This window comes from Boleophthalmus pectinirostris, unplaced genomic scaffold (genome assembly GCF_026225935.1).
Source record: "Boleophthalmus pectinirostris isolate CB_2022bp ecotype Guang Dong unplaced genomic scaffold, ASM2622593v1 HiC_scaffold_11, whole genome shotgun sequence".
In the NCBI taxonomy this organism is placed as follows: domain Eukaryota; kingdom Metazoa; phylum Chordata; class Actinopteri; order Gobiiformes; family Gobiidae; genus Boleophthalmus; species Boleophthalmus pectinirostris.
In genome coordinates this window covers 5213435-5239123 of record NW_026570994.1, presented here as the reverse complement: position 1 = coordinate 5239123, position 25689 = coordinate 5213435, and the positions used below count along the sequence as shown (strand labels likewise).

The 25689-nt window shown below is 37.8% G+C and overlaps 1 protein-coding gene across 1 annotated transcript in view; it reads left to right on the top strand.

Annotated features, from left to right (window-relative positions):
* The window catches only part of LOC110170911 (receptor tyrosine-protein kinase erbB-4), a gene marked incomplete at its 5' end in the record, with an annotated part of 420000 nt that overhangs the window by 156088 nt on the left and 238223 nt on the right, over positions 1–25689 (top strand). The window contains 3 exons of the mRNA XM_055166723.1: positions 3283–3417; positions 13134–13199; positions 20629–20747. Of these exons, the coding sequence (XP_055022698.1) occupies positions 3283–3417; positions 13134–13199; positions 20629–20747 (320 nt within the window). The remainder of the gene's footprint in view (positions 1–3282; positions 3418–13133; positions 13200–20628; positions 20748–25689) is intronic.

The following is a 25689-nucleotide window of genomic DNA, read 5'->3' as shown; positions in this document are numbered from 1 at the left end:
TTTAGACCTGGTGCAGTCCTAGATCAGTTTGTATGTGGCACAAAAGTTCGTCATCGCAGTTTAAGTCATGGAAACAGCCGGTATTGTTTTTTTTTTTTTTTTATTGTCTTTTTTTTCCATTATTCATTTAAACACAAGATTGAAAACTAAAAAACCCGAATCGTTATCTATTTTTAAATTTTGGTTTAAATTGTTATTTCTTCATTTTCTTATATTTGGTTTTATTTTGAAAAACGAATAATACACAGATTCTTTTGGAACATATATAGATATTTTTTAAAATATTTATCTTGCTCTAAACAAATCTATAAGCCACAAAACATCAAGATTTTATTTATTTATTTATTTATTTATTTTTATCCGTCTGGAACGCTCGCCCCGTACACAAATAACCCACTCGTGTCGCTTTTCCGTTGGCTAATCCCGACCTAATCTCAACTACAAAGTCACTCGCCGTTTTTGATTCAAATTTCATTAACTAGAACAAGAGCTCTCATAGAACATTTGCCCCTGAACCAAGGAGAAGTACTTCGAGCCTGATTGTATCTAAATCCACCACCCCAACGCTACTGATGAGTTTTAGCTCGCGGGATTAGCGCCGCGTCGAGTCATTCCGGCGCGTTCCGAAAGCGTCCTATATCACTGAAACGGGGATTAGGGTTTATTATGTGCGGCCGGGCATCTGTTGAGTCCTTGGAAAGAAACATATTTCGGCGATTAAGCGAACGCGCGGCGACATGCGAGCGGGAGGTCAAGAGGACGGTGGTCACGGGGTTTTTGCGCGAGACGATTTGAAAGACGTCGCGAAAGGAAGTGAGGTGCAAGAGCGAGCGAGGAAGCAGGAAGGAAGTCAGTTTGGAAGGGGCAACGTGTAACTTTTTTGGTTGGGGGTCTGTTACCTGCTCGTTTCTACGGAGATCAGGGGGTTTCAAATTGGGTGAATGTCAGCCTTGTTTAGACCTGGTTTTAGTCCTGGTTTTAATCCTTTTTGACACCTAGTTTAGACCTAGATTTAGTCCTAGTTTAGTCCTGGTTTTAGTCCTGATTTTAGTCCTGGTTTAGATCTGGTTTAGACCTGGTTTAGTCCTGGTTTTAAACCAACTGTAAACCTGGTTTAGTCCTGGTTTAGACCTGGTTTAGACCTAGTTTAGACCTGGTTTAGTCCTGGTTTAGACCTAGTTTAGACCTGGTTTTAGTCTTGATTTTAGTCTAGATTTTAGTCCTGGTTTAGACCTGGTTTAGACCTAGTTTAGACTCAGTTTTATCCTGGTTTAGTCCTAGATTTAGTCCTGGTTTTACTCCTAGTTTAGTCCTGGTTTAGACCTGGTTTTAGTTGTGGTTTTAGTCCTGGTTTAGACCTAGTTTAGACCTAGATTTAGTCTGGATTTAGACCTGCTTTATACCTGGTTTAGACTTAGATTTAGTCTTGGTTTAGTCCTGGTTTAGTCCTGGTTTGGTCCTGGTTTAGACCTAGTTTAGACCTGGTTCAGACCTAGAGTAGACCGAGATTTAGTCCGGATTTAGACCTGGTTTTAGTCTTTGATTTTAGTCCTGGTTGAGACCTAGTTTAGACCTAGTTTAGTCCTGGTTTAGACCTAGTTTAGACCTGCTTTAGTTCTGGTTTAGACGTGATTCTAGTCCTGGTTTTAGTCCTGATTTTAGCCCTGGTTTAGACCTGATTTAGACCTAATTTAGACCTGGTTTAGCCCTGGTTTTAGTTCTGATTTGAATCCTGGTTTAGTCCTAATTTGAGTCCTGGTTTAGTCCTGTTTGTTTTTTACAGAAATCCTGACTGCCAGTGCAATCTTCGAAAACTCTAAATAATACAAAAAACTAAAACTACTACTAAATCAAACAGTATTAATTATCAGAAAATATCTCTTATATTTCTCATTATTTTTGGCAAAAATATTAAATTATTTTTAAAGCACACAAATTGTTATTAATATCATGTTATATTATTATCCCCACATCAAAAACATACCTGGAGTTGTACTTTTACTTCATTCACACATGTTTCAATCTATTAAATCAAAGTCATCTTCTCTGAGCCTCAAAAATTGCCTGGATTGTTGCGTCATAAATAAAACTCCAAAGCTTCTGTGTAGTTTTTAAGTCCATAAACCATCACGGGACTCATTCTGATCACGGTCAGGGGTAACCAGTTGGAGGTTGGTTGATGAATTGGAAGCACTTGAAGTTTAAAGAATAGAAAATAATGCAATAAAAGTGAAGTGAAGTTTTGTACACACTGACATTCAAACTCTTAAAGATGCTGTACTTTATTTGAAGTTGCTGGCGTCCGTGTATTATCTTAATGCGTACGGCGCTTTGTATGGGATCACATTGTCTCTGGACGTGGCATTGAATTAGACTGCGCATTTGTCAATAGCGTTTTTCTTCATGGCCAGATGCGCTCCAGAGGGTCAACCTTGACTTTCATCGATTTTCTGCCATCGGCCAAGAACTGTACACAAGCCTATGAGCTCATCGGAGGATTCTTTTAAAATTATTTATTTTTGGTTGCGATCCTGAATAGCAATGAAAACCTGGAACAGTCTTGAAATACCTGATATATTATATGTCTCGTGATCTTGGGCAGTCTGTTTTTTTCTTTTTTATATCAGCATTTATATAGTGTATTTATATTGGTTTTGTTGCTAAAAATTGAATTAAATTTAAATCCTGAAAAAAAAAAAAAAAACAAAAAACATACAAAATACTTACTTGCAAAACTCCAATGCTATATTTTTTTAAAATTTATTTACATATATATATTTTTTTTATCTAATTAGTGAGTTTTAGTTACTTGTTTTTTTTTGTTTGTTTTTTTGCAGAAATTTAATAAAATAAAATACAAAATAATGATAATAATACTAACTAAAATGTATTACTACAATTTAATATTATTATTATTATTATTTATTTTATTTAAAGAAAACTGTATTCTGTGGAAATTTTACTTTTTAAAAAACATACCTCGAGTTTAATTTTGTTTCGTTCACACTTGTTTCATTAAACCATAAATTTTAAATCTTTTGGAAACACTCAAAAATTCTCCGTTCACATTTTCCCTGGATTGTTGCGTCATAGATAAAACTCCAGACCACTTTAAGCCCGTAAACTAAAGTGATCAAAAACATGTTTAAAAGCGAACTGAAGCCACTACAATGCATAATATGTGTTCTTTTCACCTCTTACTTGTGTCCACTTTATTAAACTTCACTCAAAATCGAAATGCTACAGGTTTTAATTGCATTTTGTTTTGTTTTGTTGTTGTAGAAATCTTGAACGGTGGAGTCTACGTGGACCAGAACAAGTTCCTGTGTCACGCCGACACCATCCACTGGAGAGACATCATCAAGAACCCCCAGGCCGAGCTTCTGGTGGTGCCTTCCAACAACAGCAACCTGGGATGTAAGTATGACATGGGACGAGGATGGACGGACAGATTGGGCAGTGTACTTCATTTTCAGTGACCTTTGTGTCTCAGTTAAAGCTCTCATTGTAGTATACAAGGAGCACATGTCATGTAGGGCCATCACGATAGCATGAGGAGAGTAACATCCCTCAGGACAACACATGTTCCTTGTCTATGTCCTGCTGCTCTGTCATCACAGTGTCCCTCCTTCATGTTTCCCTCTGTTGTTTCAGTTAGTGATGAAACAGCCCACCCCATAAAAGTATTTCCTCTAGAACAGAAACGTCAGACTCAGGCCCGGGCGCCAAATTTGGCTCGCAATATAATTATATTTGGCCCGCGAGATCATATCAAATATGTATTAAAGCTGCCCGCCGGTTACAGATAGACTATAGAGACATTATTTATTTAAAATGTTGTTATTATTTAGTTCAAGCAAAACTATGATTAAACATTTATATTAATAAGAAAAGGTTTAAAATGATATCTCAAAAGAAGAGAAAACACGCAGATGCTGAAATTGTTTTGAAATTGATTGTTTTGTTTTGAAATCGATGTTGAAATGTTGAAAATTTTGAGTAAATTTTTAGTTTGGCCCACGACTCAGTCCCGTTTTTAATTTTGGCCTCTGTGAATTTGAGTTTGACAGTTTGACACCCGAGCTCTAGAAGGTCTTGTACCAAAATAAAAAAAAACCTGACAGAGGTCCATAGTTACTTGAAATTTTTAACAATTCTAATTCAGACAGAAAGCACTAAAAGCAGATCAGTGAAAATAAATGCAATATCCAAATTTATCTGTCTCTATGGAAACAAGCAAGTTACAGGTCAATCTGTGGAGAGGCGAGCCCACCCTCATGTATGTTTTTGTACTGCATTGCATGTATATTTAATAAAAAAATAAAATAAATAAATACAATAATTGCTTGTTACATATGGTTAACGCAACTGAACTATCCTGGCAAAGCGAAAGATCTCCATGGTGACAGACCACCCCACCAGAAAAGTTGCATATTTAAAGGAACATTGTGTAACTTTTCTGGTGCAGGGTCTGTCAAATGCTTTTCTTCATGTAGATGTTATCGCTTTGGAATGTTTCACAGTATGGCATTAAACCTTTCTATCTTCATGAAGACCAAACCAGACCGAGTTACAGCTCAGATCTGCGGAGAGGCGACCCCACTCACAGCCAGAACACCTGTTTTTCTTCGTACTTTTGAGTACTTTTGAGTACTTTTGAGTTATAAAACCTTCAACAGCGGAAGAAAAAAAAGGTGCGTTGTGTAACTTTTCCGTTGGAGCGTCCATCAAATACTTTTTCTGCGTGGAGATGTTATCGCTTTGTCTGGAATGTTCTGCAGTACGGCATTAAACCTTTCTATCTTCATGGAGACCAAACAAAGACCAAGTTACAAGTCAGATCAGTGGAGAGGCGACCCTGCTCACAGTCAGAATGTTGTTTTTTTTAGGTATTTTTGAGCTATAAAACCATCTGTAATTGAATAAATGCAAAGTAGAGTTGTTTAATGTCACACTGTGGAACATTCCAGACAAAGCTATGACATATCCATAGAAACAAACACTTGACGGACCCCCAATCTAAAAGTTACAGAGCGCACCTTTATTTGAATTTGGTTTAGTACTTCATTCTATTGTTGGTCACCCCGTTACTATCTCTAGAAGCGAGTATAAATATTTATTACTCCCTCCCTGCGTCCCGTGCACCAGTCAAACCCCGTCCTCCTCATCCACTCTGTTTAGCCCGTGGTCATTTGGTTCACCATCACATAGAGTTAGATCAGGGTGTCTGTTTCCCATGTAACCCCACCGCCCTGCCTGTCCACCAGCGCTGCCTATGGAGCCCGCTCTCTCCTGGCCAAGTCCTTCTCAAATCCAATGTGACACTTAGTTAGGGGCACTTGACTGTATTCCCGATCTCTTCACTGCTGTTCCGCGACCACTTCGAGTTGTTTATAGTTTGGGATTTAAGTTTTCAATTTAAAAATAGAACACTGGAAGTTGAAATCAGTTGATTTTAGAATAATGGATCACAAATCAAATCAAAAACGCAACTTGAATATCTTCAAAAATAACAACATTTTTATTGAAGTCTTATTCTGTATGAAAATTCCCAACCCCGTGGTTTAGATCTGTACAAATGTGTTCTGAAATGTCCCTGTGCTGTGTCAGATGCCCTCCCCGTGTCTTCATGGGGTCTTATTCTGTGGAAAAGCTGCACAATACCATACCTAGGAATATGTTTTGTATAACTGCGCATAACTTTCCAACCATAAAAGACAGAAACCTGATGAATCGTGAAGAAAAACAAGTGATATCTGCAGTTATTTCTCAAATAAATGGCAAATTGCGTGTCTTGGTTTACGTCATTGCGCATCTCTTGCTATTTTCATTTGAAAGATTTATTTGACTCAAAATGTACAAATCCAAATGTAATAAACACCATGGAAATGCACAGAGGCGGTGCTACCATTAGGCAAAAGTAGGCGGCTGCTTAGGGCCCCCAAACCTGGAGGGGCCCCCAACCAATTGCCCTCAGTGCCACTAATGACCGAGGCCTCAGAGCAATTTGATTTTCTCTCAATATGACATTAAATGAGAGTATTTACTTTTAAACAATAATCATGAGAAAAATTATAATAATTATATGTAATGGATGTAAAAAAATTAAATAAAAATGTAACTGTACCAGCAAAAAAATAAAACTACTTTCAGTTCTGGTTATCTAGTAGGCGACTGAACTAAGACAAGTTTCTAATCTACCATAATTCAAATAAATAGAGATGTGCATGACAGACTACATTAAATATATTAAAAACAAAAAAAAAACAAAACAAAGTTGCATGATAGTCAACTCAAATTCGCCTAAGGCCCGCAAATTGCAAACTCCACCACTGGAAATGCAGGAAGTGATGTGGCTCTGTGCCCTGGACCTTACACCAGCTGTTTCCGTAACTGACACCAGGAAAGTAAAGGGGCCATTGCACTTTTTTTTTGTTTTTTTTTTTTTTGTTTTGAGGCAATGAGGATATTTTGAGTTTACTCATAGACTAGATATTTTGTACTTTTGTAGCTAAGACCTAGACCAGGCTGGTGCTACCTAGTGCCTCTGCTCAATTTCATTTCTCTCCAGCAACTAGGTCAGAAATCGAAATACATTAGAGAGTTTGCAAGAACCCCAGAAGTGTGAGTTCGGGCACCAGCCAATCCAACCAAGATTTCCGAGATTGAGGATTTAAAGCCAGAACACAGAGAATGTTTGGTGAATTTCATCAAGGGGAAAGACGTTATTGCACTTCTTCCTACGGGACTTAGGAAAAGCTTAATATATCAATAAGCCCCATTAGCGATGCATTACATACGTCACAACCAAATAGCAGCGATTGGTTAAATAAAAAAAACTACCTGCCTAACATCAAGTGAACAAATACTAATACTGCGAGGTCAGACAGTTTCCACGAAGTGAAACCGGTTGATGAATCAGGCTAGCTAAGGCCCTGATTTAGACTTTTTTAAGTCCAAAAAGTTGTTGTATACATGTTTGCTGTGTGTTTTGCATGAAAGAGTGTGAATTTTATTTTACATTTTACATTTGTATTTCTGGTCCTATAGCTTTTATTACAAACATATGACACAATTACAGCAACAGATTGTGAAATAACAGGTTGTACTGAAAAAAAGGATGTATAACACTTCATTAGGGGGTAAAATTGGGAGTTTTAATAGCAACATGAAGAAAAAAAATCCAGGCAAGGACAAATAAACTAAAATTGCCCTTAGGTCTTGAAGAGTTAAAAAGACTTTATCGTAAAACTTGTAAAAAAAAATTGTAAGTTATGAAGTTTATATGCAAAGGTGCACTGCATAACTTTCCTGATTGGGAGTCTGGTAGCTGCTTGTCTCCATGACGATGTTAGTACTATGCTTGGAATATTCCTCACTATGGCATTAAACATATCTGTGAAGCTATTTTTGTCATTTTAGTTCTTTTATTTGCTTAGAAAAACCTTAAAATACATGCGCTCTTACTGTCAGTGGAGCCTCCTATCCACAGATCTGACTCGTAACTTGGTATGGGAGCATCACCTTCTTGTCGCCATGGCAATTTGTAAGTTTAATGCCATAATGTGCAACTTATAACGAAATAACACCTCCACGGAGATACACCTTCAATTTCATTTTACGTCTATATTCTGAATTTGATAAGACGTTTCGAGCGGTTTATTAATTTTATTTAATTGTATTTATATTTTTTAAATCTAATGCTACACTATTATTAACACAGAAAGCTTTTATCATTTTTTTAAATTATAATTTTAAATTTTTTTATCTTTTTTCTTTTTTTTTTTTAAATCTTATTTTGCTTAATGTTAAATCATTGCTAAGACAGAAAGCTTTAGTGGATAAACAAGCTGAATCAACTTATCTAAATTGAAATGAGTCAAAACTACAAAAATAAAAAACATAAAAGAAAGAAAAAACAAGTTTCTAGCACCAAAAAAAAAAAAGACTCATAAATATTCTCGCACCAGTTCCTTGCTCATTTGAAGCCCAGTCTCTGCGGGTGACGCAAACTGAAAAACATGTCATTGGGAACAATAGGGACAGCTGTGGCACCATCGGCGAGGCACATGCAGAGAGGAGGGAGAGGGGGGGGGCGGGGACCGATGTCGACCTTTTGTTTCAGGGAGGGATGGGGTTGGATGACGCGCAAAGTGGCACATAGTAAAGTCGTTTTGGGCTAATGCCTGTTATTAGCGCGCAAACTCTCCGCCCGCTACTGTGCAGTACTCCGGGCATGCCAACACGGAGAGATCAAAAATACAGAAGTAGTACTGCATGAAGGGAGCATCTGTGTTCTGGAAATTAGACAGTAGACGGTAGAAAAGTGTTTTATGTTGTGATCTATCCAAAAGATGCAGGGATGTCAAAAGCGCCAAGCCAGGACCTGGAATTATGGATACAAAAATCACAAATCTAGGAAGAAATCAGGTCCAAATGACAAAAAAAGAAAGGTTCACGGAAAATACAAACCAGGGCTGGACCAAATCTGCATTCGATTATCTTCCAACTCCTACTTGGACCTCGGATTTGATGTCACGTCCGAGTTTGAAGCGTATTATTATGTTTCACATGTGGGACTATGTGGATTATGATTATGACTGTTCCCTCTTTTTATGAAAATGCGACTGCTTTAATTAATTTTAATTTTGAAATTGGCACTTCATTTTATGATTTCTCTTTTGTTACAACCTTATGGACGTTAATGCCCGTTAAATCAAATATTTGTTCAATATTGGCCTCACCACAACACCGATTACCAAACCCATAGGCAGTGATACAGACGCAGTAAAGTATTGCAGTGATAAAAGTGACTGAAATGATCATTTAAACAACCAAAGTGCCCAAACACAATGAAAACCGTTCATATTTACACATCACAGTGGGCGTAGCCAACTTGGATTCTGATTTGGAATCCTTGCTCGAGATCTTTCCCAGGAATAGGGGCATGTCACGTGTGTCACAAGGCAAACTGATGAACTCTATGGCTAAAGAAGGACTGAGCTAGGACAAACTCAGGTCAAAATCACAACAAAACTGTCTAAAATAAGTTTAGAATCTACCAGTCTAAAGGTTAGAACTCCAACCTGGAGTTCAGAATCAGTGTGGCAAGACACTTCAAGGATACAAACCAGGTCTGGACCAAATCTGTGGCTAAAGAACGGACAGAGCTAGGACAAAATCCAGGCGAGATCACAACAAAATTGTCTAAAATAAGGTTAGAATCTACCAGTCTGAAGTTCAGAAGTTCTTCGGCAAGACATTTCAAGGATACAAACCAGGTCTGGACCAAATCTACGGCTAAAGAAGGACAGAGCTAGGACAAAATCAGGTCGAAATTACAACAAAATTGTTTCAAATAAGGTTAGAATTGACCAACTTGAAGGTCAGAAGTTCTTTGGTAAGACCCTTCCATGACACCAAATCAAGGCTGAACCAAATCTACACTTAAAGAAGGAAAAATCTACGACAAAATCAGGTTGAAATCACAACGAAACTGTCTAAAATAAGGTTAGAATCTACCAATCTGAAGGTTAGAATTGACCAACCTGAAGGTCAGAAGTTCTTTGGTAAGACACCCCAAGGACACAAACCAGGCCTGGACCAAACCTACGGCTAAAGACGGACAGAACTAGGACAAATCAGGTCAAAATCACAAAAAAAAGATCTAAAATAAGGTTAGAATCTACCAATCTGAAGGTTAGAATCGACCATGTTCTAACCAGACCAAACCAGGACTAAGGGCCAATTAGTGGCTCAGGGGTTAGCTGGGTCTCATTAGAATCCATCAACCTGAGTTTGATTCTTGCTTGTTGTGTCTTTTGGCAAGACATTTCCATTGCACAAAACCAGACCTGAATCAAATCTAAAGAAGGACAGAACTATGACAAAATCAAGTCAAAGTCAAAACCACCACAAAATGTTCTAAATAAGGACTAGAACTCAACAAAGACATCGTAAACCAGACTAAACCAGGACTATGGGTTCAGTCGTGTTCTCTTTATGTTTTGATTCTTTGGTTATGCACATTAAGACTTGTGTGCGAATATATAGTGACAATAAATCAAATGCTTTCTTTTTGTTATTGCTAAACCAGGTCTATGTAACGTACGGCAAATCAGATCTAAATAAGCTCTATCCACGCGTACGTCACAAACCAGGAAGACGTTTAAAAACATGCGATGACAACTTCCGGTGTAGTTCCCGACACTGAACTCACCGACCGACTGTGATCAAACCCACTGAAGTAAATGTGATCAGTGGTAAAATGACGACTGCAGACGTATGTGGTGTTTGGAATCATCTGGAATCTGGCGTCTCATCTCTTCTAATCGCGTCTACCCAACACAATATTTCTCAGTGTTATTTAAAAAAAAAAAAAACTGTGTGTAACTTTTGAGTCAAAAATCTGTCCGGGACATGGGGCCCTGCAGGTCTCAAGAAAAAAAAAAAAAGAATCAAGTCATGAAAAAAATCTCAGATAAATAAATTTGAAACTTCTCTTGCAGTTTGCGAACATAAATCAAAGAAAATAATGCATGACTGTTTAGACTGACTGAATGTTTTTCTTCGTGTAATATTTTCAGAAAAAATTAAAGCATTTTATTTGTAAAAATGGCCAAAACTGCGCATTTTTTGAGATAATTCAAAACAGAAACAAGAAAAAAGAAAGTTTAAATTCGTTGCTTCTTTTTGTTGACAGATTAGATACAGAAAAAATATACATAGGGGATTTTGCATATTTTATTTAGTATTTGAGTAAACTCGTTCTGACTAAAAATGTGCCCAAAAAAAAATTCAAATTCTGCCTAATTTTTTGAGTTAAAACTTGAATAAATCAGACTTGGAATTAGATATCAAAAAATCCTTCGGTACATTTCGTGAAAATGTTGTTACGTTCATGAGTAAAGTTCGGTGTAGGTGCTACTTTAAGAGCTGATCCTTAAAAATAACGTGCAGATTGGACTGTTTTTTTGTAAATTAAGAGCCCAAACCCAAAAAAGAGAATATGAGTTTTGCTTTTAGTCTCTCCACTTATTAACCTCTTCCTAACCTCCAGAACACAGAGGAAAACCAACGTCCACTTCATCCAACTTTTCAAAACCATTTCAGAATCTCCGTTTAATGTCCTTCTGTTGACGACCAGGCGAAGGGCGGAGGAACAAAGCGAGGCCATCCGAAAATAAAGCAAATAACGAGAAAATAATCGACAAAACGAGCCGCGCGTTGGCGACGGGGGTGCCAGATCCGATCCGCGGTGCCAAGGCGTATTTGGGATTTAACAAGCGCACACACACAACAGGCGTGCCCCACTTCACCACTCAACTTTCCCCGTATAATTAACCCGTAGTCAATTAGCGGATGACGATGGCGCGCTCTGTCAGCTCCCACTTTGGCTTGTCGTTCACGCTCAGCTTTTCGCTATTGTACGGACGAGCGCGGCGGGGGCGGTCCTGTCACCGGTTGGAGAAGTTTCCGAGCGGAGAAGTTTGAGTTGGACGTGGTGAGGGGTTCTGACAGCCAGGGGGCGTGGCGGAGTCGCGGGGCCTGTCAGAAGTGAGTGTGACTTGTGAGTTGAAGTTTGGACGTTTAAAGATGCGCTGTGTAACTTTTCTGGCTGTCGTGGAGATCGGTTCTAGAGCTGCAGTATGTTCCGCAGTGGGGCATTAACTTAAATTCAAAACAAAACCAAAAAAAAAGTCTTCGTATCTGAACCGTATCTCGCACCGTCTGAAGAGGTGGTCTGTTTCGAATCCCCCAACCTGAAGGTCAGAAGTTTGAGTCCTGCTTGTTGTGTCCTTTTGCAAGGCACTTCCATGAGCGTGGCAGGGGCGGTCCTGTCACAGGTTGGAGAAGTTTCATAGAGGAGAAGTTTAAGTTGAACGTTGTGACGACTTCTGACAGCTAAGGGACGGTAGGGACTGTCAGAAATGAGTGTGAGTTGAAGGTTGGACCATTAAAGATGTACTATGTAACTTTTCTGGTTGTCATGGAGACTATCTACTGTGCTATGTTCCGCAGTGGGGCATTAAATTAAACAAAAAATAAAACAAACAAACAAAAAACTATTAAAACAAAGTCCTCGTATCTCATCATTTCTCCACACTGTCTGAAGAAGTCTAGTTCGAATCCACCAACCAAAACATCAGAAGTTTGAGTCTTAGTTGCTGTGCCCTTTTGCAAGACACTTCCATGAGTGTGGCAGGGGCGGTCCTGTCACAGGTGGGAGAAGTTTCGTAGCAGAGAAGTTTGAATTGGACGTTGTGAGAGGTTCTGACAACTAGGGGATGTGGTGGAGTCTTAAAGTTTGTCAGAAGTGAGTGTGAGTTGTGAGTTGAAGTTTGGACCTTTAAAGATGCACTGTGTAACTTTTCTGGTTGTCATGGAGACTACTGTGGTATGGTCCTCAGCGGGGCATTAAATTAAACGAAAAATAAAACAAACAAAAAAACTGTTAAAACAAAGTCCTCGTATCTCCTCGTTTCTCCACATCGTCTGAAGAAGTGATCTGGTTCGAATCCACCAACCTGAGGGTCAGAAGTTTGAGTCTCACTTGTTGTGTCCTTTTGCAAGGCACTTCCATGAGCGTGGTGGGGGCGGTCCTGTCACAGGTTGGGGAAGCGGTATCAAAAATCACCACATTTGAAGCTTCATTAGATCTCAAAATCTGCACTAAATATTTTGACTTTTTACTCTTTAAGTACACTTTAATACTTTTATAAATAGATTTTTTCATGTGATATATTTAGTTTTTTTTATTTACTTGAGTATTTATTTTTTTGCTCTGGTATCTGCACTTTTATTTAAGTAACACAACTGAGTACTTCTTCCACCACTGTATTCAACGTCTTTTTATTCCTAAGAAATACCTTGAAAAACATGTTGAGTGTGAGTGGGCTTGCCTTTCCACAGATCTGGCCTTGACAAGTGCAATGCTATACTTTAGAACATTCTAAAGACCCTCGCTTTGTCTGGAATGTTTCACAGTATGGCATTAAACCTTTCTATCTTCATGGAGACCAAACGTATGTAATGACATCATCTATTGACAGCTAGGGGGCGTGGTGGAGTTGTGGGGACTCTCAGAAATTGTAAGTTCTGAGTTGAATTTTGTATTTTTTTGTCTTTGGCAGGCCGGCGTTGTCATCGTTCTTGTAATGGAAGGTGCTGGGGACATCAGGAAGACCAGTGTCAGATGTGTAAGTATGAAAAAAAAGAAAGTTTGAATAAAAGAATGTCTCTATGTATCACTTTAAAAGGCCCATGTTGGACTATTTTCCAATCTCGATATGAAGGATTTGCAGTGTTTAAAAACTCACATTGTTTTCAGATTGGATGTAGTGATTTCAGTGGAGGAAATTCATTGTAAAAACTATGAAAAATGAAACACAATAAAAAATGTAATTGTTTTGTGGTATATGTGTGTAGACACTGTAGTAGTATAGGGTAATATATATATATATAGTATAGGGTAGTGATCAGTAATGCATTTTTTTTTTTTCAATTCCAACAGAATTTTTGTGCGATAAAACAATTTTTTTTAAAATGACTTAATTCTCACAAGCGAATGTTATAACAGATACAATATGCAAAATAAGTGTATGTTATAATGTTTCCTCATCACAAACAAACCTGGTGTTGTGTTTTTTGTTTCACTCACGCATGTTTAACACACAAATCTTACAGATTTAAGCTAAATCATTTTCTCAAACTCAAACATGTGATGTCATGTGGTAATACAAGTAGTGCTCCACTGTGTTTTTAAACGCCACACACCTTCACTAGAATCATTTGGATCATTTCGGCCCTGGAATTGCCGATCTCTACTGACATCACAAGGTGGAACAGAGCATTCTGAGTAGTCCTATATGTGACATGAGGGACCAGGACTGAACCAGGTCTAAACCAGGACTGAACCAGGACTGAGTGTAGGAACGGGCCCAGAGTTGAGCCTGCATAGAGTGTTGGGTGACTGCAGGCAAAAGGTGCAGAGCTCTGCGCAGCCGCCACCCAGTCACACTTTGTGGACACCCTGCTCCACGGGCTCAGGGTTCTCCCTCTCTGTCTCAAGTCCAACATTAGTCCTGGTTTAGTCCTGGTTCTGTCATGGTTCAGTCCTAGTTTAGTCCTGGTCCTGGTATGTGATTTCACTTAAAAAATTCCCACGACACCACTGGCTTCGGGGATGTAGACATTCTAATAATACAGGAGACAAAACACAACTCCAGGTCTGTTTTTGATGAGGTAATAACATTATAACATGACTTAAATCTCACAAGAGTCCACTTTACAAAATATATAACCAATTAAAATACTGTGTATGTTTGGGTTTAGATGCGAATGGTGAGAATTAACAACCGCACTCAAGTTTATTTGGCAACGTGTTAGAATTACTGCTCTAATTACACTCTTTAATGAACAAATAATGTATTAAGATTGAGTAAGTACTTAATGAAGAGATCAGGAACTGCGTATTAACAAAGGTACTTCAGATTATATGTTGGACCATTCAGAAGATACAATGTTATGCTTAAAAAGTTTCATTATTTTTGAAGACATTGCAGTATTCTGAAGGCCTACGTATTAAAAAAATGATGTTGCAGGTTTAATTTACTTTTCGTAATATAACGTGCTCATGGCTTTCTGATCAGGTAAAACATTCTGGGTTTTCATTTTTGGCATTTCAAATAAAAATGCCAGGAAATGAATCAATCTGAAAATCCCCAAACTGTTGCCAAGGCAACCCACAAACACATTCAGAGCTTGGGCGACTGGACTGGTCTTGCTTAAGGGCACAGCAATAGTTAGTCCAAGACTTATTTTCACAACACTTTTTTTGTATTTGTTTTATTTTTATTTATTTATTTATTTTTATTTTTACCCAAAATACCCATCACGAAATTAAAGCAAAGCCTATTGAAGTTTCAATTTTCAAAATATTTATTTATTTTTTGAATATATTTATTATTGGAAAATTTATTTATTTTTATTTGATCCATCTCCAAAAAAAAAGTTGTTTTCAAAAAGAAATGATCAAGTGCATTGTCATAACTTAAAAAATAAACATAAAAAATAATAATAATAAAAAAAATGTTAAAAGAACACACACACATATATTATATGTATAAATATAAAAATTTGAACAAAATTTAAAACAAAAATTGAGAAAAAAAAAAAGATCAAATATATTGTCATAACTTTAAAAAAAAAAAACATTGAAAAAAAATCTCTTGAAATCATCATGCATATTTAATGTTTTATTTTAATTTGTTTACTTTAATTTTATTTAATTGTATTACATTTTAATTAATTTTGGTAAATTTATTGAAGGCAGAACAAGATAAGTTTATTTGTATAGCACTATTCGTACACAAAGTATTTTTACGCCATAAGAAAGGCATGAAAATCACAATAAAAACAAATCTCAAACAAATTATACGCACACGATAATCATCATAAAATTAAAATTAAAAGGGAATAGAGTTTTTTTTTTAATGATTTACTATCCATACATCTATCACTATTTCTTTATTTTATTGTATTTTTTATATATTTTATGTATTTATCTTATCTTTTACGTATTTACTTCGACTTGTCTTCTTTTACTGCTGTACTCTTTCACCGTACGCACTATGACATGTATGTACCGTCGCTTCTCCTCCGCCTCCGTCTCGCTCCGCCTTGACCTTTGACCCTGGAGGTGACCCTGCCTGTAGATAGATTACGGCGGATTATTGGGCGTGCACGTGTACGGGGGCCGAGAGGTCGTGTACGCTCTCACCTATACACTTCTAGAACATCACTGTAAGGTCAATGTGAAATCTGCCTCCGCATTCACTCAGCGTTAAAACCCTGACTTCAACTTTCAAAGAGAAAACCCTCCATGTTCCACCTTGTGATGTCATGTGGTGATACAGAAAGTGCTCCACTATACTCCATACACCTTCACTAGAAACGTTTGGATGATTTCAGACAGCATGAATTGACAATCTCTACTGAACTAAAAGTAAAATGTAGATGTTAACTTGAAAACTACCACCTAATGACATCACAAGTTGGAACACAGAGACAGACTAATAATGCAGGGTTACTCAAATGTGCGTGAATGAAACAAAACACAACTCCAGGTCTGTTTTTGGGGAGGTAACAACATTATAACATGACTAAAACTTCATAAAAGTCACTTTTATTGTCTGTCTCCATGGAGATCTAGATGTTCCACAATATAGCATTAAATCCAGCTATGTCCCGTTTATTCAATTCTACGTGTTTTCATTGCTCAAGAAATACTGTGGAAAATGTATAGTTTGTGAATTTTGTTATGTTTCCAACCATTTTGTAAAGATGCATTGTGTAACTTTTCCACCAGAAAAAAACGCTTTTTTGTTCTTCCTTTGTCTGGAATGTTTCACAGTATGGCTTTAAACATTTCTACCTTCTATCTCTGAGACCAAACCGGACCAAGTTACAGGTCAGATCTGTGGAGAGGCGACCCCGCTCACGGTCACAAAACAGTGTGAGCGGGCTTGCCTCTCCGTAGATCTGGCATGCAACTTGGCTTCATGTCACTTGCTCATCTCTTTGGAGATTGACAAGTGCAATGCTATACTGTGGAACATTCTAAAGCAATAACATCTCCATGGAGACAAAGAGGTGACAGAGCTTACACCAGAAAAGTTACAAATTGCATTTTTAATATGAAAAAAATTAAAAATAAATTTAAAAAATTGCTTCCTGTTTAGTGCAACAATTATAAGGACTTTTTCCAATTCAAAACATACGACTATGGCAACAGTGCTAATTTTTAATAATTCTGAAAGCCATGGATAGTTATTCTGTGTTATTTTAACAACAAAAAGTTAAAAAAGAAAATGTATTTATGATTTTATGAACAAAATATCAAATTTTTATTTGCAAAATTTTGAGGATTTTTTTTCATTTAAAACATATATTACTGTATTTTGCTTTAAATTGTTCATCTCTATGGCAGCAGTGTTCATTTTTAACCATTCTGAAACCCATTCATAGTTAAAGTGTGTGCCTTATTTAAAAAAAAAAAAAAAGAAAAAAAAAAAAAGAAAGGCAAAATTTTGAGGACTTTTCCCCATTCATGCATTTTGCAATCATTCTGAAACCATGGATAGTTAAAATGTGTTCATTCTGTATTATTTTAACAAAAAAAACAAAAAAAAAGATAAAGAAGAAAATCGAGTTTTGATTTTATGAACAAAATATCTTATTTTTATATGCAAGATTTTGAGGACTTTTTCCCATTCAAAACATATATTACTGTATTTTGTTATATATATTTTTAATCGCTATGGCAACAGTGCTAATTTTTAATCATTCTGAAACTCATGGATAGTTAAAATGTGTTTATTCTGCCTTATTTTACAAAAAAAGAAAGGAAAGAAAGAATGATCTTGTTTTTTTAGGCCAAATTTTGAGGACTTTTCCCCATTCAAAACATATATTACAGCATTTTGTTATGTATATTGTTAATCGCTATGGCAATGGTGCTCATTTTTTATCATTCTGAAACTCATGGATAGTTAAGGTGTATTTATTCTGCCTTATGTTAACAAAAAAAAAAGAAAGAAATATCTAATTTTTATATTAAAAAAATATTAAGATTTTTTTCTCATTCAATACATATATTAGTGTATTTTGCTATATATATTTTGTTAATCGCTATGGCAACAGTGCTAATTTTAAATTTTTCTATTTTCTATTTTTCTAAACCCCATGTATAGTTAAAGTATATTTATTCTGCCTTATTTCTTTTAAAAAAATGACATTTTGATTTAGATTCTTTGGATTATATGGCTATTGTACAGTCCACATTTTCAAATATAATAGTACTTAATGTGGTGTATATAGGCGGTATTTAAGTACACACAAATATGACTTTAATCCTTTCAAATACTGGCCTACATCTGGGCTAATCTCCACAAACATACTGTCATTAATATTATTCGACAGAAGGATTAGCACAGCACTGAGCCACACAAATTAGAATTTAAGAGGCGCAGTGTTCAAAAAAGGAAGAAAAATAAATACAATAAAAGATGATGACTAAAACAGTAAACAAAAAAAGAGAAGAAGAAAATATTTAATTGGTAAAAGATTAAAGACATATTATATTAACTGTCTGGTGAAAGGTACGGTTGTCCAATGGAGATGTTATTGTTTTGGCTGGAATGTTCCACTGTAGAGCATTAATTTAATCAAACAACAGCTTTTTATTGCTTGGAAATCCCTTGAAAAACATAAATTTTTATTATATTTCCAACCATTTTTGTAACGGTGCATGGTGTAAGTTTTCTGCCAGAAGGTCTGTCAAATGCTTTTCTCCGTAGAGATGTTCTTGCTTTGTCTGGAATGTTTCACAGTATGGCATTAAACTTTTCTATCTTCACTGAGACCAAACTAAACCAAGTTACAGGTCAGATCTGCGGAGAGGCAACCCCGCTCACCGTCAGAATGCTTGTTTTTCTAAGTATTTTTGAGCTATAAAATCACCTGGAATTGAATAAATGTTCAGTAGAGCTGTTTAATGTCACACTGTGGAACATTCCAGACAGAGCAATGGCATCTCCATAGAAACAAGCTGGTATTGGGTCCCCAACGAAAAAGCAAGAGCTACAAAAACAGAGGAAACTACACAGACCATGATCCTTTACTCCATATACTACATGAAGAAGTAACTGTTTTAAGCACTTTTAAATCTTAGTTCTTTACGTTTTATCAAGGAATTTTAAGAGGAAAGACGTTTTTGTTAGCCTGCACAAAATATTGCAATAAATATCGTGAAAATATTGTGAGATTTGGATATCGCTACATCCCTAGTAACTAAATAAGAGACGCAAAAAGGTATGTTTTCTCTGTCTATTAATCAGAAGTGTCCAACCTTTTTTCACCGAGGGGCCACACATCTAAATATACTGGATGCATTTAACAAAGCTGTTATAGATCCACTGCACCTTAAATGAAACTTGGAATATTCTTTTTAGGTCTGTAGTTTAATTCCAATGTGAGTTTATAGTGGTAGACTTACTTAAATGCAAAAAAAAAAAGTACTGACTATCATTATTTGGGCCGTTTCAGCAGAAGGTTTGACCAACAAACATTTCCGTTTGGACATCCCTGCTTTGAATTACCAGCAGACTTGTTCAAAGCATTTGTGTCGTCATTACAGTAGGCTCTATCCACACTGATGTCACAAACCAGGAAGAAGTTTGGATATATGCAATTACAACTTCCAACGGGCTCTGTTCTAAAAAAAAATGGTTTTCTTCATCTCAGTGTCATTGTAGCGTTCTGCTATGTTCAGCTAATGTGCTCCTTCAGATCTGCTGACCAGGCTCTGCTCGTGGTTCCTCAGTCCTGGAGGAAGCTTGGAGGAGAGCTGGGGCCTAAATTATAAGATATAAGAATAAGTTGCCAATTCACATAAGACAAGCTGACTCTTTTCTTGCTTTTAAAGGGACAGTTTGAAATTTTGGACATAAGGCCTCATTTCCTAGTGAGCCAGAGTGTTGGAGACGTGTGGAGGCACTTTTTGAAATATTCCATCCAGTCCTTGTATTTGCAGAGGTCGCTGGTGCTCCGCTAGTGCATGTCAATGGCCATAGTTAGCCCGACGGTAAAAACAGTCTTACCCACTCCACAAAACACCCGAAACAAATCTATTATTACACCAGACTGTCCATGTGAATGTCTGTGTTGATAGAATAATGTTTGAAATAAAAGTAACCTTGCATCGCATGAATCGTCACATGTTGAGGGACTATTGTCTCGTGTATCAGTCCGCCACTGCAAAGCTTTCTATCAGGAAGTACAACTCACTGCTGCTGCTTGGACATAAATCCTTCAAATGCAAGGCTGGTTTTATTTCTAAATTTATTCTATCAACACAGATGTTTACATGGACAGTCTGGCGTTATAATTGTTTTGTTTTGTGGAGTGGGTAAGACTGTTTTTAGTGGCAGGCTAACTATGGCCATTGACATGTACTAGCCTAGCACCAGCGACCTCTGCAAATACAAGGACTGGATGGATATTATAATATTTCAAAAAGTGTCTCCACGTGTCTCCAACACTCTGGCTCACTAGGAAATGAGGCCCTATGTCCAAAATTCTTAACTACTGTCCTTTGTTTTCTTTGGCTTTTAACTAGTTTTGACGTTTTTACTGCTCAATAATTGTAGTATATATATATATATATATATATATCCACTTTATTTATAAGGCACTATTGAAGACAACACAGTACTGTACAAGAAATGAAAACATATGTATAATATATAAAAGGCCTTCCATATAACACATCTTTATGTTAAGTTCTAAGCCATAAGATTCCAAAGCGAATATCCTCAGAGCACTTTTAAAGGCCAGTAACTGCACAAATACTGCATAATGCGGTGTCCTTAAAAGTCCAAGGCCATGTTGACATTTTCCTGCACCATCCTAACATGCTTTTGTACCCTCATGTTCAACCTTTGTGCGCCTCATTTGTCTGCGTCGCGAGGCTTTATGAAGGAGATAGCGCCTGTGTGAAGTCCTGCTCTGTAACTCTATAACCGCTCCTTTTGTTCCTCCTTTTTCCCCCTGTTTGTGTTCATGCAGTGACCAAGACGGTGTGCGCCGAGCAGTGTGACGGACGCTGCTTCGGCCCCTACGTCAGTGACTGCTGCCACCGAGAGTGCGCCGGCGGATGCTCGGGCCCCAAGGACACCGACTGCTTTGTGAGTCACCGTTATGTCATATCGCGGGGCACTTCAAAGCACTGACGGGTTATGGAGTTTTGGGGAGAGGGGGATAGTTTTAGGTCTAAAAGTTGTGCGATTGAAGTTTTTGGGCTGCAAGAAGGGTACAGTGTTTGTCCTTTGATCCGAAGGTTGACGTTTCGAATCCAACTCTTGACCTAAACATCAACAGTAGAAAGTTATTCCTCACTTAACTTTTCGCATTTTGAGTGTCGCAATTATTCACCGCGATGAGTTTATTAGCGCTTTTCGCAACTTTGAGACTTTCTGAGAGTCAAGTTTCGCTGTGACGGTAACAGTAACTCCCACTAGCATGCAAACGCTCATTTCCTGGTTAATAAATCATCCTGGCGAATAAAAAGCTTTGATTAGATTGATCTACACTGCAAAAAACAATATCTAGGTAAGTTAAAATGACTCATATTAAGAACATTTTACTTTATTTGAGTCTATTCAACGTGCCAAATAAAATGATCTACCAATGGAATAAGTGGCTTTTTCTTAATTCAAGCAACATTTGATTTTTGTTTGTTATTTTAAGTGCAAACAGTTGTTGATTTTCTTAGTGTAGCAATTTGTATTTTTATCTTTTAAGTACAAAAAGTCTTGTTCCATTGGTAGATAATTTTACACAGGCTGGCGCCATCTAGTGCCTCCGCTCAATTTCATTTCTCTCCAGCGACTAGGTCAGGAATCGGAATACAAAAGACGGTGTGCAAGAATCCCGGAAGTGCAAGTTCGGGCACCAGCCAATCAGCAAAGAGCCATATATTCAGTGTTGGCAACGATTCCAGAGATCGAGGATTTAAAGCTGGAACAAAGAGAATGTTTGGTGAATTTTATCAAAGGGAAAGATGTTATTGTCCTTCTTCCTACGGGATTTGTGAAAAGCTTAATATACCAGTTAGCCCCGTTAGTGATGCATTGCATACATCATGACCAAATAACAGCGGTTGGTTAAATAAAAAAAAGTACATGCCAACCGTCGAGCAAATGAATCCTAATGCTGCTTGGACAGACGGTTTCCACAAAGTGAAACCGGCTGATGAATCAGGCTATGATAATTTTACTTGTCAAGTGAAATTTACTCAAATCATGATAAAACTTTCTTAATTCAATTCATCTTAACTTGGTTGGATCTTAGTTTTTACAGCATAAGGAGCTTTTGTCCACTAATCTGAAGGTTGGGGGTTCGAATCCAGCTCTCGATGTAAAAAAAAAAAAAAATAAAAAAATCATTGGTAGAGCTGCAATTCCAGCTCCTGCAGATGGAAGCCGTCCATTTTGATTTGATTTTTTGAGCGGGTAGTTTCACTTTAAAACTCCTCCAGTTCAGGCAGCGTTTCTCCACTGATCCGAAGGTTGACGGTTCAAATCCAGCTCTCGACGTAAAAATAATCATTGGTAAAGCTGCGATTCCAGCTCCCGCAGACAAAAACCATCTGTTTTGATATCATTTCCGAGAGGGAAGTTTCACTTTAAAACTCCTCCGATTCAGGCTGGACTTAGTGAACTCAGAGTAGGATCAACTGTAACGCCTCAAGCTAGTTTCATCAAATCGAAAAAAGGCTTCTGGGTGGGAGCCGGAATGTCTTGATTACAAAAACAGTGTCCAGATGAGCACTGTTGAAACCTTCTCTACATTGAACCGTGTTTTCAAGTGAATAAAAATGTACTAAAAGTGAGTAAGAGTGAACTTTAAAGTAATGCAAAATGCTTAGATGGAAACTATTACTATTGCAATACTTGTATACATAATTAGTACTTTGTGAAACCATACACCGTGTAAAACTACTGCTAGTAATTGCAGTACATTTGGTTACTCAAGCGTCTACAACATCATGTCATGGGATTTTAACCAACTAAAAAGTACAGTATGTGCAGTTCAAAGGACACAAGTAAGGGACTGTTGGGTTTTGTGAAATGAGCTGTTTGTTTTTCCCGTATCCATGGAGACCTTGCAAGAGGCTAGTTAAGAAGCAAGCTATGAACATTTTGCTTTTTACACTATATGCGGTTTCTAACTCCAAACGTAGTTAAAGACCTTCTGGAGGAAATACAGCGAGAAGGAATAAGCTATTTCTTCACCAACCGAAACAACAGAGAGGAGTAAGAGTGAGGTTTAGGAGAGGCTTTCTGTTGTGTTCACCTGGGATTTTCTGGAGGCTGTTGTGATGCTGCAGGAGATAGAGGAGGAACACTTTTGTCCTGAGGGTTGTGCCTCTCCTCAAACTGCTCCAACTGCCTGACCAGTCCTCCTGTTATACTGCACTTAGACATTTGACTGAGACACAAAGACGACAGAGAAGCACAGTGGAAATTTAACTAACAGCTGAACTTGAATTTTCTTCAGGATCAATAAAGTATTTCTCTTTCTGGATGGGAGCTGTACATTATCACTGCTTTATTAAAGGCGCACTGCGTAACTTTTATAGTTAAGGGTTCGCTTTTCGCCGTGGAGATGTTATTGCTTTGTCTGGAATGTTTCACAGTCTGGTATATAAACCTTTCTATCTTCATGGAGACCAAACCAGACCAAGTTACAGGTCAGATCTGTGGAGAGGCGACCCACAGTCAGAATGTTGATTTTCTAAATATTTTTGAGCTATAAAACCATCTGTAATTGAATAAATGTAAAGTAGAGCTGTTTAATGTTAGTCTTCTTCATGAGCCGGTTTCACTTCGTGGAAACTGTCTGACCTCGCAGCATTAGATTTCATTCGCTCAACAGTAGGCGGGTGCTTTTTTTAATTTAACCAGTCACTGCAATTTGATCGTGACGTATGTAATGCGCTGTTAACGGGACTAACTGGTATATTAAGCTTCTCCCAAATCCCGTAGGAAGAAGGACAATAACGTCTTTCCCCTTGATAAAATTCACCAAACATTCTCTTTGTTCCGGCTTTAAATCCTCGATCTCGGGAATCGTTGCCAACACAGAATGTATGGCTCTTCGCTGATTGGCTGGTGCGTGGACTCACCCTTCCAGAGTTCTTGCACACCGTCTGTTGTATTCCACTCTAGTTGCTGGAGAGAAATGAAATTGAGCGGAGGCACTTGGTAGCACCTAGCCTGATTCATCAGCCGGTTTCACTTCGTACAAACTGTCTGACCTCGTAGCATTAGGATTCGTTCGCTCGGTAGACGAGATCTTTTTTCATGTAACCAATCTCTGCGCTGCTCACAGGGCTAACTGGTATATTAAGCTTTTCCTAAATCCTGTAGGAAGAAGGACAATAACGTCCTTCTTGATAAAATTCAGCAAACATTCTCTTTGTTCCGGCTTTAAATCCTTGATCTCGGGAATCGTTGCCAACACAGAATGTCTGTAACATTTTACTTTATTTGATTCTTTATTGATTCAGCGTACATATAATATGATCTACCAATGGAATAAGAGACTCTTTTCTTAATTCAAGCAACATTAAATTGTTTTGTTTCTTATTTTAAATGCGAAGGGTTGTTGTTTTTCTTATCTTAAGTGTAGTAAGATATATTTTTATATTTTAAATACAAAAAGTCTTGTTCCACTGGTAATTTTAGCCAGGCTGGTGCCACCTAGTGCCTCCGCTCAGTTTAATTTCTCTCCAGTGACTAGGTCAGGAATCAGAATACACAAGACGGTTTGCAAGAACCCCCGAAGTGCGAGTTCAAGCACCAACCAATCAGCAAAGAGCCAGGCATTCTGTGTTGTCTTCGTCTACATCCATCACGACAAAAGGGACCCAGACAGGTGCTTGAGTTTGACGTCATGGCTTCACAGCTCTTCGTCGATTGGCCGGTGCACGTTCTACAACTTCCGGAGTTCTTGCAAACCGTCAAGTGTATTCTGATTCCTGACCTAGTCCCTGGAGATAAATGAAATTGAGCGGAGGCACGAGGTGGGTTAGCCTGGCTAGTTTAATGTCATACTGTGGAACATTCCCGGCAGAGCAATTATACAGTGCACTTTTAAAATCAAGCGTTGGGCATTTCTCACTGTATCCAAATGTACTTTCAGATTTGAACACTATGACAACACCAATCCCGTCAAAACTACTTCAAAAGCCTCGAGCGTGGTACCCTCCTCCCCTCCCTCACCTGTTTGTCCCGCTGCGGCGCTCCCCACGCTCCTCCGTTGACTACCTGATGAATAGCGCGTCATTTCGCCGTCTCGTAAACGTCTCGCGGCTCTTCAAACCAACAAATTGGTGATTCACTGTTCCAATTAATCCCCCTTTATCACCGCTCCCCTCGCCGCTCCCCCGCGCGCTCACACAGACGGCAGATATTACAGCTGTAACTCACGCGCAGACTCATTCCATTCAATTATGGACATTTGTGAGGGCTGACACTGAACACAGAAGGTTTATGGAGCGGCGTTTGAGTGTGCGCATGCTTCTATCTATCTCCCGTTGGCGGCGAGAGAAAGTAAAAAACAAAACTAGTTCATTTTAGTGGTCCAAAGTTATCCCTCACTTACCTTACGCATTCACAACATCGTAATTATTCACCGCGATGATTTTAAAAGAGCATTTCACAACTTTCGAGACAAGAGTGAAGTTTTGCTGTGAGGATAACAACAACGCATGCTAACACGCACTTACTGATTAATAAAAAGCCTTAATTAGATGCAGACAGTACACAGCAGAGTTAAGCTCAGGATCTGCTTACAATGTATCTGTAAAAGACACATTTTGCTTTGTTCGGGGACTTTATAATTTCTTCTAAGAACTAAATGTATAAAAAATTTTAATTCCAGTTATACTAGTACATGTATCCAAAGTTTTCATAGTACCTCAAAGATGTTTCACAGTAGTTTAAAGGGCCCATATTGCACTATTTTCTGATCTATGTTATAGTGTTGTTTCCTCATCACAAACATCACAAAATATTGAGATATCGTATTGTTTAATGTGATGATACAGTATTGATATTGTGG